This window comes from Podarcis gaigeae (genome assembly GCF_964106915.1).
Source record: "Podarcis gaigeae genome assembly, chromosome: 2".
Lineage (NCBI taxonomy): Eukaryota > Metazoa > Chordata > Lepidosauria > Squamata > Lacertidae > Podarcis > Podarcis gaigeae.
This window is the reverse complement of record NC_139679.1, coordinates 121,885,245-121,905,764: the sequence shown is the minus strand read 5'-3', so window position 1 is coordinate 121,905,764 and position 20,520 is coordinate 121,885,245. Positions and strand designations below refer to the sequence as shown.

General features: G+C 41.5%; 1 protein-coding gene across 1 annotated transcript; it reads right to left on the bottom strand.

The window, feature by feature from the left end:
• Window positions 1–9,177: 9,177 nt before the first annotated feature.
• LOC310839529 (vomeronasal type-2 receptor 26-like) lies at window positions 9,178–14,667 on the bottom strand (the record flags this gene model as incomplete). The annotated part of the gene is made up of 5 exons (XM_083728166.1): window positions 14,451–14,667; window positions 12,671–12,762; window positions 11,793–12,020; window positions 10,658–10,784; window positions 9,178–10,076 (listed from the first exon to the last, which is right to left on the bottom strand). Exons 2-5 carry the CDS (start codon window positions 12,722–12,724, stop codon window positions 9,178–9,180), a joined length of 1,308 nt encoding a protein of 435 aa, XP_083584292.1. The 5' UTR covers window positions 12,725–12,762; window positions 14,451–14,667.
• Window positions 14,668–20,520: the final 5,853 nt, after the last annotated feature.

Here is a 20,520-nt window from a genome sequence, read left to right as displayed (position 1 = left end):
TTTTTTTTTCTTCATCCAAGGAGCTTCTTGTAGGGGGGTGAATTAGAGGAGACTTTGGTTCCAACTCTGCAATCCGATGATTCTGTGAATATCAGTTGCCAGGAATTGCAGATGGGGTGAGGGGTGTTGGGCTCAGGTACCATTTGCAGACCGCACTGGGGGGGGGGAGTCTTTGTTTGTTTGTTTGTTTGTTTGTTTATTGTATGTATTTCCTGCCTTTTCCTCCAAGAAGCAAAAGAGTTGGCATGCAGGGCTTTTCTCATTTATTTATTTATTTATTTATAGAATATTTATTATATTTATTATAGAATATTTATTAAAAGTTTTCAAAAATAATACAATGTAGAACAAAAAGAAAAAACAACAAAAATACAAAAATAAAAACAACTAAAAACACATAGAATTTCCATTACTTATTTTCTTTTAACTTATTTTCCAGACCTCCTCATACCTCCCTTTCTTGTATTCCAATTCAAATTGTTAGTTCAGCAAATCCTCACCATTAGTTTTTACTTATTTCTAAACCTTTTTTTTCATATCTCTTAAGCATTACAGCTGGAAACCACTTAATTTCTGCCCAACATCATTCTAACATTCATTAATTTTACAATATTTCTGTAAGTAGTCTTTAAATTTCTTCCAGTCTTCTTCCGCCGACTCTTTTCCCTGGTCTCGGATTCTGCCGGTCATTTCTGCCAGTCCCATGTAGTCCATCATCTTCATCTGCCATTTTTCCAGGGTGGGTAGATCTTGTGTCTTCCAGTATTTTGCAATAAGTATTCTTGCTGCTGTTGTGGCATACATAAAAAAAGTTCTGTCCTTCTTTGGCTTTTCTCATTTAACCTCCAACAACAACCCTGTGAAGTAGGTAGGGCTGAGAGTGAGGATTTGAACCCAGGTCCTGCACTACCCCCTGGCTCTTTCAATCATAGAATCATAGAGTTCTAAGGGGTCACCAAGGGTCATCTAGTCCAACCCACTGCAATGTAGGAATCTCAGCTGTGGTCTAAAAACCACTGAGGCCAAGGCTTGCCAATCAGAAGGTTGGCAGTTCGAATCCCCGCGACGGGGTGAGCTCCTGTTACTCGGTCCCTGCTCCTGCCAACCTAGCAGTTCGAAAGCACGTCAAAGTGCAAGTAGATAAATAGGTACCACTCCGGCGGGAAAGTAAATGGTGTTTCCATGCGCTGCTCTGGTTCGCCAGAAGCGGCTTAGTCATGCTGGCCACATGACCCGGAAGCTGTACGCCGGCTCCCTCGGCCAGTAAAGTGAGATGGACACCACAACCCCAGAGTCGGCCACGACTGGACCTAACGGTCAGGGGTCCCTTTAACCTTTACCTTTACAGCTGAAGCATCCATGACAGGGCCATCCAGCCTCTGCTTGTAAACCTCCATGGAAGCAATCCACAACCTTCCAAGGTATTCCACTGTTGAACTGCTCTTACTAAGAATTGCAGAGTTGGAAGGGACCATGAGGGTCATCTAGTCCAACCCGATGCGATGCAGGAATCTTTTGCCCAAGATGGAGCTTGAACCCAAAACCCTGAGATTAAGAGTCTAGAGCATGGGTAGGCTAACTAAGGCCCGGGGGCTGGATCAGGCCCCATCGCCTTCTAAATCCAGCCTGGGAATCATGAGTAGAATGTGTGCTTTTATTTAAAATGCATCTCTGGGTTATTTGTGGGGCACAGGAATTTATTAATATTTTTTTCCAAAATATAGTCCGGCCCCCCACAAGGTCTGAGGGACAGTGGACCGGCCCCCTGCTGAAAAAGTTTGCTGACGCCTGAAGCTCTACCAACTAAGCTGAAGTTTAAGTCAGAAGCTTCAGGCACAGTGACTCTGTCACTAAGCATAAAATAGCTCACACAGTGGACAAACCTTAGAATCATAGAATCATATTGTTATTACAGTCATACCTTGGGTTACAGGTGCTTCAGGTTGTGTTTTTTCGGGTTGCAGACCACCGAAACCTGGAAGTACCAGAACAGGTTATTTCCGGGTTTCGGCGGTTGTACATGCGCAGAAGTGCTAAATTGCACTTTGCGCATGCACAGAAGCGCCGAAATCAACCCGCGTGTGCACAGATGCTGCTTTGGGAGGTAACCTCTGTGCTGCTATTGCAGCAGTTTGACTTCACCCCTGTAAGCACACTCCATTGTCTTTCGAGTTAGACGGATGCCAATGACAAACAAACTTAGTTCCTGGTTGTGGGCTTCCACCATGAAAACTAGATGGGCCACTGGCCTGATCCAGCAGGCATTCCAGCATTGCAGGGGGTTGGACTAGATGACCCTCTGGGGTCTACAATTCTATGGTTTTTCTTACCTTCTTATGTGTGTTTGTGCTTCTGATGTTTGTTTGTATATTTATTGCCTCCGTTCATACAATTTCTCAGGAAGGTGATTTATTTGGATGAAAAATAAATAATTGCAAATTCCACAAAGAAATAATAATAATACATGAATAATGGAATGTCACCATCAGTTCACATTATGGATACAGTAAGCATAAATACAAGCCCTCTAATCTAGTGTTTCCAAACCTTTGGTCTCCAGCTGTTTCTGGACTACAACTCCCATCATCCCTAGCTAGCAAGACCAGTGGTCAGGGATGATGGGAATTGTAGTCCAAAAACAGCTGGAGACCAAAGGTTGGGAAACACTAATCTGCCCAAATATGCACCTACATGAAATTGACCTCTATATTAAATATTTCCAAATGCAGCCAAGTCAGTGAAAAATGCCATTGTTTATTTAATGTGTGTGTTGAATAGATATTCTCTGTTAACATTCCTTTTCAAATCTAAAAGGAAATATTTCAGTTCGTTTTTAATTTGTATACCTGGTGTATGAAAGGCAGTCTATAAGCCCCAGAAATGGCAAAATGATTCATTTCTCAAAATTTATATACTGCTTGTTTGACACACAAACCTCACAGAGTGGTTTACAAGAAGAATAAAATAATGTTCTTATGACCTGTAGCCCAATAACACCTGGAATGTTGAAACGTCTTTTTTTTCATATAAATTTTTTATTGATTTTTCTTTTTCATTCATTGCATACATCTCAAATTCTTTACATTTACTATGTATTCCTCCCTCCCTTCCAGGGCTTCCCCCAACTTCCGTTTCTGGTTTGTTTCTCCTTTCACCCACTTTGCTACCTCCTTACAGAAAAAGTTATTAATAACATAACATCAAACCTAAAAACATAAAAGTAAAAGTAAATACACCGTAATATTTCTCTATCTTCTGAACATTTTCTAACAGTAATAGTGTGAATGTTTATTTAAATCCTGCCATCAAGTCTATATCTTTCTTTGTTTCTGCAAGTATAATATAAATGGTTCCCATTCTTTTTCAAAGTCTCTGTTGTCTTTTTCTCTTAACCTATCTGTCATTTTTGCCAGTTCTGCATAGTTCATCAACTTCTCTTGCCATTGTTCTTTAGTTGGTATTTCTCCAGTCTTCCAAATTTGTGCAATCAACATTCTTGCTACTGTAGTAACATACATAAATAAAGTCCTCTTTTCTTTTGCTAGGTCTTGGCCAAAAATACCTAGTAAGAAAGCTTCTGGGTTGTTTTTTTTACAAAAGTTATTTTCAGTATTTTCATCAGTTCATTATATATCATTTCCCAATAGGAAATATTTCATTTCATTTTTAATTTGTATACCTCTACACTGATGTATGAAAGGCAGTCTATAAGCCCCAGAAATGGCAAAATGATTCATTTCTCAAAATTTATATACCGCTTGTTTGACACACAAACCTCACAGAGTGGTTTACAAGAAGAATTAAATAATATTCTTATGACCTGTAGCCCAATAACACCTGGAGTGTTGAAACTTCAAACATACCCTCCCTTGCAGAGGCTAGAAAGAATCTTCAGTTATATCCAGACACACTCCTGATTAAACTTAAAAGGACATCCCAGGTTAGCAAAAGCTACGAGGGTGTAGCTGTGAAACTGAACTAATCCAATTAATCACTAACTTGACCCCTGGGGGTCTGGGTGGCAACAAGTCTTGAGGGCAGGAAAGTAGGTCAACAGCCTCACTTTAATCTGCTTAACAATGGGGAATGCCCTGGGCAATTACCTGTCTTGATGGGCTTCATTTGCAAATGTAAAAGGCGTGGGGTGGGGAGAGGAAAGAAGCCAAGGCTGCCAAAATCTATGCAATCTATATGCATGTATCTACAGTAGCAATTGAAATTATTCAACCACCCACTGAAAATCAAGTTGATTATCAACATTTACAGACTTTCAGCAAATAAACAAATGCAATGGAAATGGCTCAACACAAGGGATGCTTCTGAATCCACAGGAGATCAGAAAGTGTTTCCAGAGATACTTTAAACAACTATATACACAAGGGCCACAGAAAGAGATTGATATAGACCAATTTTTGAAAACTAATGGATTACAAAAAATCTTTCAAGAAAACAAGTTAATGCTGAACTATAAAATAACAGAACAGGAGGTGGAAGATGCCATTCGGAATAGATTATTTACAGAAACACTGTAAAATTAATGAATGTTAAAATGATGTTGGAGTGAAATGAAGCGGTTTTAGTAATAAGGTTAAAAGGAATATGTAAAAATGGATTGATATTAGATGAAAATATCAAGTTATAATATGTGAAGACAAAGAACTAAGATAAAACAAAGAGGGTAAGGATTTGCTGAATTAACTATTTGAACTGGAATACGAAAAAGGGAGGTGTGAGGAAGTCATGAAAATAAGTAAATGAATTCTAAGATATAGAAAGAGGGATTTATTTTTTAACTGTTTTTATCTTTTCTGTAATTTGTATTTTTTGTTTTTTGTTTTTATCATTTTTGTAACCTTTTTCTTATTGAAATTTTAATAAATATTATTTTTTTAAAAAAAACACACCACAAGGGATGCTTCAAGTGGTTACCCCAAATTCAGCTGAAATTGCCATTTATATATGCAATGCCTATATATATATATTCTCCCGGTGGAGAACGCGACCCTTTGCAGCCTATAATTCTGTGTGATATATATATATCACACAGAATTATAGGCTGCAAAGGGTCGCGTTCTGATTCCTGCATTGCAGGAAACTTTATTTCACAAATCTTATATACCGCTGGATTGTAAACAGCAGAGCAGTCTCTGTCTCATCTTTATCAAATTATATACAAGGGAAAACACCAGATATCCTTTCCTAATGTGGAAGTAATCTTGCAGCTATTTCTTAGCCCTATGGTCACTAACTGCTTGGGAGAGAGGATTTTTTTCAAGACTCAAAAGAATTAAAAATGAATTAAGGGCCACAATGTCTCAAGAGAGGTTGTCCACACTGAGCATTCTGTACATTGAAAGTGAAAAACTTAGACAAACAAATTTTGATGAAGTTTTTCCTATGAGGAAGGCTTGGAGAGGAAAACATTTTAGCCTTACTGTATTTGATGGTTGTAGTTTACTTCTTAATATGTATTTTAAAACTGACTTTTTAATGACAATGTAAAGTAAATTCTAGAAGTGCCACACTGTCTGGTAATCATGATCATATTATTTACACTTCCCGGGCAATATAATTTGTAAACTCAAGGTGTGTGTTTTTTTTTTAAAAAGAATAACATTACAACTTCATTTCCCTAAAAAATAATGCTTCTTCCACAAAAGGTGTACGAAGATCAGTTACTGCAAAAGTTTTTCAGTGTTAATTTTGTGCATTTTTTAAAAAATCACCATGGTGTTAACAATAACTTCTTATGTCCTTTAGAGGAGAAATTGAGAATTGCAGAATTTTAAATACCCTTCAGCATCCTTGTCTTCACTCAGTTCTGTTTATAACACTCTTGCATTTTCTTTTAGCTGTGAAGGGTGGGGAGGGGCCTCATAAGTGGAGCAGCCCAGGGCCTCTCTTCTTCTAAATCCCTCATTAACTGATTGCTTTATCTCTAGTAGCTAACCTTTCATCATGTGATGAAAGTATTTTAGGCACCAAATGAGTTTTCCCCCCCAAGCCAGTGCCTTTTATGGTGCCGCTCATCTTTTAATCAGGTGGGGTAGGATTTTTTTTTTTACTATTTTTATATTTTATATTTTTAAATTAGTTTTATATGCCATCCCTCATCAAAAGATTACAGGGTAATTCTGGGATAAAATAAAAATGAAAGCAAACTATAAATACAAGACAAAAGCATGGATGCTGATATTTTTATATTTTTTTTATATTTTATATTTTTAAATTAGTTTTATATGCCATCCCCCATCAAAAGATTACAGGGCAATTCTGGGATAAAATAAAAATAAAAGCAAACTATAAATACAAGACAAAAGCATGGATGCTGATGGATGAGCATTTTAGGTGTTTTTAATTATCTGGTTTTATCTGTTTTAGTTTATCTTCTTAGGTTGCTTTGAGACTCTTTTATTCCACTGAGAAAAAGTGACAGACAAATGCAGTAAATATAATAACAACAACTCCAAAACAGAGTGATTACATTTAAAATGGTTTTGATCCAGCAACTGGAGTTGTAGGAGTGTTGGTAAGAGGAATCCTGAAGACCAAAGGCAAGGTTTCCAGGAGATAAGGAAGCTCAAAGGGGAAGGGATAGAGAAGGAAGGGATGTCCTTCTCTTCTGAAGGGCAAGAGAATGTGTTGCAAGAGAATCTAGCCTGTGGACTGTCTCGCCAGAGTGGCGCATGCTCTGGTTATCTCCTGCTTGGACTACTGCAATGCGCTGTACGTAGGGCTACCTTTGAAGGTGACCCGGAAACTGCAATTAATCCAGAATGTGGCAGCTAGACTGGTGACTGGGAGTGGCTGCCAAGATCATATAACACCAGTCCTGAAAGACCTACATTGGCTCCCAGTACATTTCCAAGCACAACTCAAAGTGTCGGTGCTGACCTTTAAAGCCCTAAATGGCCTCGGTCCTGTATACCTGAAGAAGCATCTCCACCTCCATTGTTCTGCCCGGACACTGAGGTCCAGCTCCGAGGGCCTTCTGGTGGTTCCCTCCCTGCAAGAAGTGAGGTCACAGGAAACCAGGCAGAGGGCCTTCTCGGTAGTGGCACCCACCCTGTGGAACACCTTTCCATCAGATGTCAAGGAAGTAAAAAACTATCTGACTTTTAGAAGACATCTGAAAGCAGCCCTGCTTAGGGAAGTTTTTAATGTTTGATGGTTTATTGCGCTTTTAATTCTGTTGGGAGTGCCCAGAGTGGGTCCAGTCAGTGGGTGAGGTAAGAAGAAGAAGAAGAAGAAGAATACTTTATACCCCACAAGGTAATTTTTTAATTGTGGACCGTCTCGCCAGAGGGGTGCATGCTCTGGTTATCTCCCGCTTGGACTACTGCACTGCACTCTATGTGGGGCTACATTTCAAGGTGACCCAGAAACTTCAACTAATCCAGAATGCGGCAGCTAGACTGGTGACTGGGAGTGCACAAAGTCATCATTTTCTCTCACTTTAATCCTCTATGTGTTAATGGTCCAAAGAAATGGCCTCATGTTACACCACTTCTGTGCAAAATTGAATAACGTGATATATATATTGTATATTTAATCTGCATTTGCAAGTACATTAGGGACTCAGCTATACAGCTGCAAATAAAATGTTTTAAATGCAATATACAATGTGACACTAGGTGGTGATGGTGAGCCTTATGGAAAATTCAATGTATTTTTAAGAACGCTTTTTAAAAAGCATTTTCAGATTGGTTTTTATATGTGTGTAGATTCCACCTAGGTTAAAACTTTTTTAAAATTTTGGTTCTTTATATTTATCTGTATTTGTTTAAAGCAAAATACAAATCATTTATTTTGCTTTAAACAAATGCAGATAAATATAAACAACCAAAATTATAAAAAATCCTTAATAGTTATAATAATAATAATGGAAAAGGCTAAAAAACTACTAAAAATATCAAAGTATGTGGCATAGAATATAAGCCATTATGGGAAAGAAAAAGGGAAGAAGAACGAGAAAGAAGAAAGAAGAAGAAAAAAGGTGGGGAGGTGGGGAAAAGGGGGGAATGAGGCAAAACACAAGAAGGCTCCTCTATTTTACGCTTCCGTCAAGGTCACAACAGGTCATTATTCTTATCAATTCTCTCTATCTGCATTCCATAGAATCCCTCATCCCTGGTATCAGGGAACATTATGCGGTATCATTTTAAACATAACCAGGTCTTTATTGATGAAGATAATCTCCTAGATAATTATTTAAACATTCCCATTCTTCTTTCACCATCTTTTTAGGTTTATCTCTTATTGCATCTACCAGCTTTATTGAGCTCCAAGTACTTGCACAATTTGACTACCCATTCATCTTTAGTGGGTGCATTTTTATCTTTCCAGTGTTTTGCCTCTATAACCCTTGCTGCTGATGTTGCATAAATAAATAACCCGGTTTTGTTTTGGGGAATATTATCTTAAACAATTCCTAGTAAAAAATTCTTCTGGTTTCTTGCTAAATGTAATTTTTATCAATTTCTTTATCTCTTCATAAATCATATTCCAAAATCTTTGTATTTCTAGACAGGACCACCACATATGGTAATATTCCTATCTGTTCCTTACATTTCCAGCACTTGTTATTATATGATTTATTTGTTTTTGCTAGTTTTACAGGTGTCAAGTACCATCTATAGTACATTTTCATAAGATTTTCTCTTATAAGGAAGCAAGCCATGAATTTTACATTTTTAGTCCATAATTCATTTCAAATATTGGGTTTGATCAATTGCTATATAAATGTTTTTCACCTTGTACCATGTAAAGAGTACCCGTGGCATCAATATGCAAATTGATTCTCTTGATAAACATATCAGGAAATAACCAATATACCAATGGGATTTTTTTTTCTTTTTTGAAAAACAAACAAAGGGTAAGTAATTTGCAATGCTAAGAAATTTTTATTTTCTTAATTAAATAGCATTCATTATTATTGAATTGTGATAAGGATTTCCTATTAGTCCTCACAAAAGGATTCATAAATAAGGTTTAACAGGTGAAAAATGAACAGTGGTAAGGATGGCAGATATTTTAAATTATAATTTGGTGTTCTAATTTCCAAAACAATAGCTTTTAAAGAACTACTTTCCAGAGTCATGTGTCCTGGCTTTATTGCTACCATGATAGCTATCAATTGCAAAAACCAAAAAGATAGTTAAGGAATGAGGTGTCATGTTAAGCCTTTGTAGTCAGGTGCTCCTTTGTATTCAGACTAGGCCTGAGTACAATAATGTAGCACTTGGGAAGGAAGATGCAGCCCAGAAGCCCAGCACTGGAGGCCAACATAGAGAAGACCTGCACGGCTACCATGTATTTCCCCTTGGTGCTCAGGTAGGTGGGCACAAAGGACACCCAAACACTGCAGAAGACCAGCATGCTGAAGGTGATCAGCTTGGCCTCATTGAAGGCCCCAGGCAGCTTCCTGGCTAGGAAAGCCACCGTGAAGCAGATGGCAGCCAGGAAGCCCATGTAGCCAAGGACAGTGTAGAACATGGCAACAGATCCTTCATTGCATTGTAGGATGATCTCTCCAGCCTGGGAGTGCATGTCAAAGTCTGAGAATGGAGGAGAGGTACCCAGCCAGATGACACAGATGAGAATTTGGAGACTGGAACAGGAAATGACAATGGAATTAGCCAGACTCTTTCCCAGCCATCTCCTCACCCTGTTTCCTGGCTTAGTGGCCAGGAAGGCCAGCACAACGGTTATAGTTTTTGCCAGCAAAGAAGAGACAGCAACTGAGAAGATGATGCCAAAGGCCGTCTGCCTAACAAGGCAGGTCACTTTCCTTGGCCGGCCTATAAACAGAAAGGAGGACAAAAAGGAAAGGAGGAGGGAGACAAGCAGGATGTAGGAAAGGTCCCTGTTGTTGGCTTTGACTATGGGAGTGTCAAGATATTTAATGAATATTCCTAAAACAAGGCCTGTGATTAAGGCCAAAAACAGGGCAGTGGAAGCCAAGAGGGTCCCCAGATATTCATCATAGGACAAGAAGGTGATAATCTTGGGGATGCATTGATCTCTGTCCTTGTTGGAATATTGATCTTCTGGACATTTGGTGCAGTGGTCTGCATCTGGAAAAAGAAGAGTGTCTGCTTGAACATTTTCCTGTAGACTAGCAAAAAAAGCAAGTCAATTTTGAATCCAGCCAACCCCACAAATGGAAACAGTGATAGGGCTTGATGTTTCTGCTAATCTACACAGAGAGTTGGCCCTTTCCATGTAGGTCCCTAGTGCAGATACCCCCTTATTCATCTCCCAAGGAGGAGCTTGGAGTGTTCTAGAAGATCCAAGTTGTTAATTGCAGCTACATTTGATCTCACCCCCAACACCAGGTGTTGTCAAATGGGTGCAATTTACAGAAAAATGTTCCTTGGAGGAGCATGGACTGGAACTCTGGTCTTCCCAGTACAAACCAAACATCCTAGCTACTTTGCCACACTGACTGGTCAAGGGAGCCTACCAGATGCAGCAACAGTGCCTAATTCTTACATACTCAAGGTTGTCTCAATGGTACTTGGAAAGCTTTATTAAGATTATGTACATTACTATTGAACCTTTATTAAATTCAACTATAAGATTATACTTGAATATTCATCAACAAAGGACATGAATTATTGTACTTTTTGCTGTACATTCCTCTAAAGTCTCCTACCTTCCTGAGTGGAGATCATCCCTTCTGCACATGGAGCACAAGCATGGCAGCAAATGGGTTCCCCTTCCTGAACCTTTTTGGCATATCCAGGGTGACAGCTGTTGGTACACCTGGACTGAGGAAGGGTCTGACCAAAAAGAGAAAAAAGCATCAATGAAGGACTGTTAGCAAGTAACTTCTAGGTCAGTGTACAGTCTCGGTCTATGTGGAATAGACATGGCTTTGTTGTAGATGCTTTTTTTGATCCATGGGGCAAAACAGAGGGTCATAGACCTTGGGTCGCAGTTGGGGCAGAAAGAGATAATCAAGAAGAAAGAATTACATGGAGACTGTATTATTAGATAGTTAAGCTTAATTGGTTTACGACCCCAATTAAGCTGCAGTTTATAGCAGTCCGGCACGCTCCTCAGCCAAGCTGCGCCGATCTGCGTCTCTCCGGTTTCGCCTTGCAGAGTAAAAACACAGCGGAAAAACCGTTGCTTCAGATCCATCCAAACACACCAAGCGTTTGTGTTTGTTTATTTATCAGTCCTTTATTGCAGCAGAATATTTACAACTCAGCATTTCTCAGATAGACTCTCCCAGACTTCTAGCATACATGGCTAATGGCTGCTGTCTCTCTCGAAGACACAGAGACAAGTAAGGAAAAATCTCCTCCCACCTTCCAAAACTGACGTCAGAATGTGAGGCATCACTCAGAACATCTTAACCCTATAAGTTCTGAATCTCCACATGTATTGCCCTTGGATTTAGGAGTCAGAGCTGTCTGCCATTATTACAAAGGTCTAGTAAACACAGTACAAATCTGCAATCATGGAAACTGTTTAAAAATATCAAAATCCAGAGAAACAAACAACCAGAAACAGAAAGGTATTTGGAGCAGCCATGTTGTGTTCAATTCTGAAGTCTGGCATGCTTTCTGACTACTGCAAAAGTCATGCCCCAGTAACATTCTAACCTGCTTTTCCATTTTCATGTTTCTTATTTTGACTTTCCTCCATTCATCTCCACCGCTGTATAGTTTTAGCCCATTACTTGGATAAGTATAAGGTATATTATTGTTTCTCCCAACAGAGTATCAGAGCTCAACATATCTCTAAAAGGGAATACAATGCAATGAATGGGTTTTCCAAACCTGGTTGAACAGTCTGGACCACACAAGAGCCTTTTCGTCAATGGTGAATTTTGGGCCTGAGGATCCCTGTCTGCTTATGCTCCCAAATTTCACGGCACCAAAGGACTTGTTGGGAAATGGCACCCAGTTCACAACGTCAGATTCAACTGTCAACTGCCCATTCTCATCCAAATAGACTCCTTCCATGGAAGTATTGTAAAACTGGGAACTTCCCAGGAAAGGGTGAAGCTAGAACAGGAAAGAAAGCATGCACATTTAGAAAAGAATAGATAAAAGAAAACAATAGAAAAGAAATAATAGAATAAAATAATAGAAAAGAATCTAGATAACATAGCCTAATTGCTGGAGATCTTTGTACAGACCGACATTGGGATCTTTAGCCCATTGTTTCTGCTTCAGCCTTTTGGGACAGACTAAAGTCGTAAGATACATAAGCACTTGGAAGAATTCTGCAAGGATTAGTTTCATTGGCTAGTAAGAAGCATGAAGCTTTGCTAAGGAATCAGGTAGTAAAGTGGAGGCAGATTGTCTTCTCAGCAGCAAAATTAAGATATGGGTAACAGTACAGTACAGTGGTACCTCGGGTTACAGACGCTTCAGGTTACAGACTCCGCTAACCCAGAAATAGTAGCTCGTGTTAAGACCTTTTCTTCAGGATGAGAACAGAAATCGTGCGGTGGTAGCACGGCAGCAGCTGGAGGCCCCATTAGCTAAAGTGGTACGTCAGGTTAAGAGCAGTTTCAGGTGAAGAACGGACCTCCAGAACGAATTAAGTTATTAACCAGAGATACCACTATAAATGGAGGCAAAGTAAAGTCGAGCCTGAATGGAATTCACAGCACCAATGCCTGTTCAGCCTGTGAGGAAAAGAGCAATACCTGCCAAGACTGTATCCTTTGATATTTCAGCCTCTTTTTACCCTTCGCCACCATCTGAATGGATTTGGAGGAAAGCGCAGCCCTTAAGGCCCCTGCCAGAGCAAGGACAAGATTGTAAATACTGTAACTATCCAGAGACAGGGTTTTCTCAATCACTTTGTCAGGCGGGGACTCCAGAGTGTCATCTTCCCTGCACCTTCTCCTTCCCTTCACAGACAATATGTGCTTTGAATATGAACACTTAAATGATTTCTCCCCAAAGCGTAATGTAGGATTTATAAATGTTTCAAAATCGTCATAGTTTGGCCTTTTAATATGAGTTAAGAAAGAAAAAAAGCCATGAATGTGCAGGGAAGAAAGAATATCACAAGACAAGGTCAAGGTGAGATCCCACAAAGCTGTTGTCATCCAGACTTTCCCCACAATGGGTCTTATATGCTTTTCAACCAATTTTTGCAAAACACGTATTGTACTAAAGAAGTAGCGCATCTCTCCATAGTAGACTAATACATTGACTTTGTTCCACATGAAAAATGTTTTGGAAGGTGACGGTATTTCCATATTCTGTACTGGGATGCTAAGTGAGAAGGCAGCACAAATTGTGTTCCTGGTTAGCAGGGGCTTCAAGGTCCTCATGAACCTCTCTCCATTGTTGGTGTCTGGAGCAACGAGGCCAATCCACGTCCACTTGAAGTGCAGGAGAAGTTGGATTATCCCCAGGTACTGATGTTCTTCTTTGGGGACCATTCGGTAAACAAAAGGGAACTGAGTTTTATCATTAAGAGCATCAGAAACAAAACCATAACTCACCTAGTAAAGAACAGAAGAGATTAGTGTTGTAACCCCCAACAAAATCCCAAATCTAGTACTTTGTACTTGCCTGAATTATAACGTTTCTCTGACATGGGAAACAGAGAAAAGACACAGTTTCACGGGGCTAAGAAGCTTTACTCCAGGGAGCTTAACAACACCCCATATTTAGTTGTTTGCTTTCAAAAATACGGTGACAGAGTCTTTGGAATGGGTTGTGTTTGCTTTAGGTTATGCCCTGATTGCCAGTTATTTTCCATGAAACTAATTATCTTTCATGAGTCAAGGTAGCATATGAATATGTAAATAATAAGCAGGACCACATTAGGAATGTAACTCTCAAGCTTTTCCTTTACTGTAAATTGCTCTTACTTTTACAGGTTTGTCTAAGGTTTGTTTAGCCTGAGCTCACAGAGTTTGTTTCAAAGGATGACATTCCATTGCCTTGTCATGCACTTTTTTTTGTATTTTGCCTCTTGTTTCTTTAATGTTTCCTTTTGCATATTTGTTCATTTGTATCTCACACAGCACTTATTCATTACTTCATTACTTATTCCATTCTTCTGTCTTAATTTTGACAATTTCCTCAAATATCCTTCTCCATAAAACACCGCATTTGCACCTGTGGGATCTTGTAGATTTAGCTAAGGGCTTATTGACACATCCCTTATTCCATTGCTTTTCCAATTTAGAGTGGGTTTTCTGTGGGAAAGGAGTAGGGTGAGGGAGAAATGGCCTGGGTCCATGCCTACAAAGCACAGGGTAAATGGAAAGCCGCTCAGACCCATGTCTAGCCATGGGATGGGAGGAAGTGTGAACAAACCCAGAATCCCCTTAGTCATCTTTGCTAAGAGGTGGTTGAGGCCAAATTCTCCTTCTGCCTTAGAATCATGAACAACATTTTCACATCTTTCCAAAGAAATTGCAATAGCGTTCTGTGATTTCTTTCCTTCCCTCCTGATTTTCATACCTGTGGGGTTTTGTAGATGCTTGACATGGTGGAAATATCTTTCGATTTGTCAGAATCAGCCCCTTCAATAACGGCCAATGCTTTATTCCATGGTCCACAGTAATAGTTTGGGATGTTTGCCTGCCCAGGGCAGAGCAGGTCCACCATGGCACCACAAGTCATTCTGGCATCATAATAGTTGTCATAGACGTCATAGCCCAGGGTGAGGTTGGGGAAAAGCATGTGGTTCTCATTGACCTCCCGAACAGCAAACAAGAAGGACAGGATATACCAGGGTGGCAGGAATCCCATCCTGGAAAAAAGTTTGTGTTACCTTGACATTCTTTCCACACAGAGACCAGATGGTGTCATCCTTAGCTGTGATGGGGGTCAAGAATCATGAGATGCGTCTGCAGCATCTGTACACCTGAGATCCATCAACCCCTTCCAGCCCAAATCTTAGAAGAGTGGTCTATTCTAATGCAAAGGTCTCACTAGTGTGGGTGAAAGCACACAGTTTGCAGTAGATCAATTTCTGACATTCAGAATAAATCCGACCATTTCCCTCCAAAGGGACGAAAATAGAAGACATGATTGACCAAGCAAAAGTACCAGAAATGTGGATAGCAGACAACAACATTTGGTCTCCATGAGGTCACATTCAGTTTGCATAAAGCTTTTACAACAGTAGGCACATAAGGACTTACCCAGAAACTCTGGTAAAAGGAGGCTCATTGAAGACGCTTGGCTTGAACACAACAGGTGTAGCGGATATGACCCCACTAATATGGTAGTCTCCTCGCCTGTACCAATTCAAGGGTGCATTGGGATCCCTTATCAAAGTCAATGGGCATTTTGAGTTCAGCATCTCTGGTGTTGCTTCAGGTAGTAATAATAGCAACAGCAGAAAGTGAGTTACGATGCACCTGCCATTTACTCCAATCTCCTTCTTGAGTGCTATCAGCAACAGAGCTAGCAAATTACCAGCAGTCAAAATCTGCTTGGAAGAGCCAGGCTGTATTGACTTAATCACAGGGAACATGCCTGGCGTACATGGCTTGAGAGCCAAAGAGGATTCAATTCAGGCCCATGTGGGCAGCATAACCCCACCCCACCCTCAGTGGCACAGTGGAGAGGCATTTATGTACCAGTCTCTTCTGGCTGAATCTGATGAAGTTACATCATGTTGTTGTTCAATGTTGAATGCAAATATGATTTTATTCCTCTTGAGCTTTGGCAAGATGATGACAAAGAAATCACCATTATTTTTAATAATTACATTTGCCTTCGCACTCCCTTTATGGTTTCCAGGTGTAGGCCTGAAGGAATACATGTTTAATTGAATCACAGAACAATGGAAATGTAGAATGGTAAGGCATCCTGAAGGTCATTTATGTTGGAAATCAAGCCTTTATCTGGAGAAACTGGCAACTCTCCCAGGCACCCGGCATGATTCCCTGTTGATCTCCCTGGCTGCATTCCCCAGCAAGATCCAGGCAAGGTCTCGATAGGCGATTCTTCTCAAACGTGAGAAGAACACCCCCCCCCCCCGGCAGGGGAAAGAGATAGACAGAAACGTATTTACATGCCTTTATTTCTGTCTTTGCAGCATTACAAAAAACATGACTGCTCTCTTCAAACTCCCGCAGTGTAGTGACAAACACTTTCTGTACAGGAACAAACGGAAGAGCTCATATTACACTCTGAGCTAATTCTGGTGCTTCGCACTGTGAATTGACTGTCCCTCTGTTTCCCACAGGCAGTCCCAACATTCCCATCATGTTTATTTTTCAAGCTAGCACTTTGCAGCTGCATTGCATCCATATCGTAACATTTTAGTCCAACCCCCTGCAATGCAGGAATCTCAACTAATTCATCCATGGAAGATGGCCATCCAACCTCTAGTTGAAAACTTCCAAGGAAGAAGAGTCCACCACCTTCAGAAGGAGATTTTTATTGTTGAGCAGCTGTCAGAAAGTTCTTCCTAGAGTTTAGTCTGAATCTCTTTTCTTGTCACTTGATCCACTGTTTCAGGTCCCACCCTCCAGAGCAGAAGCAAACAACCTTGCTTCATCTTCCAGGTGACAACCCTTTAGATATCTGAAGAACTTCCCACTGCATTGTGGTTCTACTTGTGACATGGGTCAGAGAGGGGCACAGGAGGCTGGCATGACCTTTCCTAGCACTTCTGAAAGACTGGCCCATGGTCCAGCAGTGGGCCTCAGTGCCACAGCCCACCCAGTGCCTCCTAATTCACCCGTCCTGCCCCTGGGCCACACATACCTCTTTGGTAGGACCAAGGGCATTACTGACAGTTTAAAGGGGCATAAAGGTGTCCAGGAGACAGAGAGGCTGAAGGAGGGCAAGGGTTTAAAGAAGGAAGGGAGATCTCTCTGCTCTGAGGAAAAAGGGCGAAAGAATGTGTTGTGGGAAATTAGAATGAGTGATAAAGGGTTAATATCTAAAATTACAATTTTGGAAAAGAGGGGAAAGGAATAAGAGAGGGGGAAAGGAAGAAAAAGAATATAAAATGAGCAGGGAAGAAAGATGACAGTTTTCGGAGGAATATGATACAAGCTGTGAAAAGAAATGGGAAGACAAAACAAGAGTAGACAAGTAAAATGTGAGGCATGCCGGGTGATATGAAATAAAAAGCCTTTTCCACTTGGTGCTTTTGAATGCAGAGAGTCTGCTTAACTTGGGGAGGCTGAGTCACAATACTAGTCCCTGAGATTAATTGCTGCTTTACTCTGCCTCCATCTGCTACAGTTTTGTCCCTGGCTCTTCCGGCGGACCTGCTATTTTGTGACCTCATTAAGTTTCAGCCCTTTGATTTGGCTCCTGCATGAAAGTCAGGAAGGTCGACTGTTTCTGGAGCTAAGCTGTGGAATGCTCCCCTCCCCAAATGTTCTTGCTGCCATCATTCTCCATTTTAGGTGGCCGGCTAAGACACTTCCATCTATACATGCCTTTGGTAATTAAGCCGGCCTTGACCGTGGTGCTGAACTTTTAACGGGATGGGGTAGGAGTTCTTCTTATTATTACTGTGCTCTTGGGTTGAGCATTTTAGGAATTCTTTTTTGTCACTGGCAACAGGAGCTCACCCCATCGTGTGGATTCGAAGCGCCCATGTTGCGATTGACAAGCCCAAGAGGCTCAGTGGTTTAGACCACAGCTCCATCAGCTGTTTCAGAATCCATTGGCCAGACTGATGACCAGGGCAGGGTGACCTGAGCATGTAACACCAATTCTGTCATGACTGCAATGGCTACCGATTAGTTGACGGGCTCTATTCAAAGTCCTAGTTTTGACTTTAAAAGCCTTATGAGGGTCAGGAGTCCACTACCTCAAGAACTACCTCTCCCCACATGAATAGACCCAGGCCCCAGATCATCACCAGAGGGTCTTCTTCAAGTTTTCCCTTTGGCGCTGTGGAATGCTCTCCTCAGGGAGTCTCACCTGGTGCCATCTTTATTTATCTTTAGCCACCAGGAAAAGACTATTTTTTTACCTGGGCTTTTGGCCCTTGATTTGAAAGGCGGCACTGTGGCATCTTTTAGTGGGCAGGATTTCTCAGTCCCACCTTCTCACTGGATAGCTGTGTTTTTAGGTTGTAATAATAATAATAATATGCACGGCTCTCTGGTCTTCTTCTTTGGCGATCACTCGTAACCGAGTAAGATTGTCTTCCATAAACACGGTTTTAACAATGAGTCCGTAGGAGACTGTGGAGACAAATCGCAGCCCTATACTGTATTTTTCACTCTATAGGATGCACTTTTTCCCCTCCAAAAATTAAGGGGAAATGTGTGTGCGTCCTATGGAGCAAATGCAGCCTCCTTGGCTTCAGCGATAGCAATGCAAAGCCTGCGAAGCGCAAAGCAAGACTCTCCTGGCTTCAGCAGAGAGGGAGAGCTGCGCAGCGCCTCTTCAGCGAAGTGGGAGGAGAAATGGAAGGGGCTCCGTTTCTCCTGCTGCTTCGCTGAAGGGACGCTGAGCAGAGAGGGGCAGAATTTTTTTTTCTTGTTCTCCCCCTCTAAAACAAGGTGTGTCCTATGTTTGGGTGCGTCCTATAGAGCGAAAAATACGGTAGTCCACAGAACCATTGCAACACAGTCCCTTCTTCTCCCAACCCACACAGCCTTCATATGATTAACTACCAATAGGTCCTGGAGAATGAACAGGGCAGAACCCTCTCCAGAAAATGGTGATCAAAGTGACAGGTTTTTCCCAATCTGCTATCCAGGCCTAAAGCCAGACTGCAATGGGTCCAGACTGGGAATGGGAAACCTTTGAACTCCCAGTCTAACTGAATGCTGGGAGATTCAGAATAGATAAGAGAAAATATTTATGCGGGCATTGCTTAGCTAAACTATAGAACCTGCTCCCATAGGAGGCAGTGATGCCCATCACACCAAGATGGCTTTAAAAGAAGATTAGACAATTTCATGGAGCAGCAAGAAGCTGTTGGTGGCGGCTGGTGGGTCTTCTCTGTCTCCACAGTTGAGGCAGCAATGCCTCTGAACACCAGTTGCTGGAAACCACAGGAGGTTGAGAAGCCTCTTGTGCTTGAGCCCTGATTGTGCGTTTCCCGTAGGCTTCTGGTTGGCCACTGTGAGAACAGGATGCTGTGCTTGATGGGCTCCAGCAGGCTCTTCTTATGTTCAGGTGTTGCTGAACTACAACTCCCATCAGCCCCAGCAAGCATGAGCAATGGCCTGGGGATGATGGGAACTGTAGTGCAGCAACAGGTGGAGGACCACAGGTTCCCCAAGCCTGGTCTAGATAAATTTGCTTCATCCATTTGGCCACTGTGGAAAATGGGATGCGGACCACGTTGGCCTTTGGCCTTGAAGCAGAGCACCTCTGATGAGTTCTTGAGAAGTTACTTTTTCATTTTGGCCTTGGTTCTGACTTTACATTATCGGTTGCAAAGGCAATCTTTGCAGAGAAATCCCTGGAGATTTGGCGAGAAGACTATAATTACATAATTAGGTACATACTTAAACATCTCCTCCTGTATTCTCCTGGACTGATCAAGGAGCAGGTGCAGAACTGGGGGGGAAACATGTTTGGTAGAAATCACTGCTGTGTCCCATAGCCTGACATTTGACAAAACTTGCTAAAGAAACAGTTTTTAGAGGATCAATAGATATATCACTTATTAATGAATATATTTGAATATATCTGCACACCATGGATGACCAGATGGGGGCTGTCCATATTCCTCTTCTTTTTTTGTAGGTGACCCCACCTTCTCTGCCCTACCAGTGAACCTAAGATCACCAACTTTGATATTAGGGAGGGGCAGACTAGGATTAACAGTCACAAAATATGGATTTGTTACACCTGTACACTTGAACATTTACACATCTAGGAAAGGTCAGTGGTAGAGGGGTTTTTTATGGATAAGGTCCCAGGTTCAATCAGACATGATTCTTCTCCTCCCCAGTTTAGCTTCATGGCAACCCTGTTATACTGAGAGGCAGTGACCACCCAAGGATACTCAGTTAGCTTCATGGCTAAGCGGGGATTTGAACCCTGGTCTACCAGCTCCTAGTCCAACAGTCTAACCACTACACCACAGCATGCATCCCGGGGATATGGCGCGCCAGCCGCAGGGCATGGTGTGCATCCTGGGGGCATGGTGCAGCACCCGCGGGGGCATGGCACCCGTTGCGGTGGCGGGTGCACTGCGCATGTCCGGGGGCAGGCGTGATGGTACCCCCCTCCCCGATAGTGCCGGGGGGTGATACGCTCCCCCCACTCTCCCGTTTCTCCGCCAGTGTATCTCCTTCTCCTTTCCCTCTGGGCAATTTCAAAACTCTCCATCCTGCTTTCTCTCACTTCCTCTCCCTCTATCTCCCTGATGTTATAAGAATTAGAGACCCCATTAAGACCTTATTTTAATCATGTTTCAATGTTTCACTTTAATTGTATCTAACCTTTTAGAATATATTCGGCTTGATTTTTGTGTGTTCTGCATTTGTGAGTCTCCCTCCTCTTCTGCTCTCTCCTCTCTCCTGATCTACCTCTGAAAGTGGTACAAATGGCAGGATGTTTTAGCACCAGAGTGTAAATCAGCCATCCC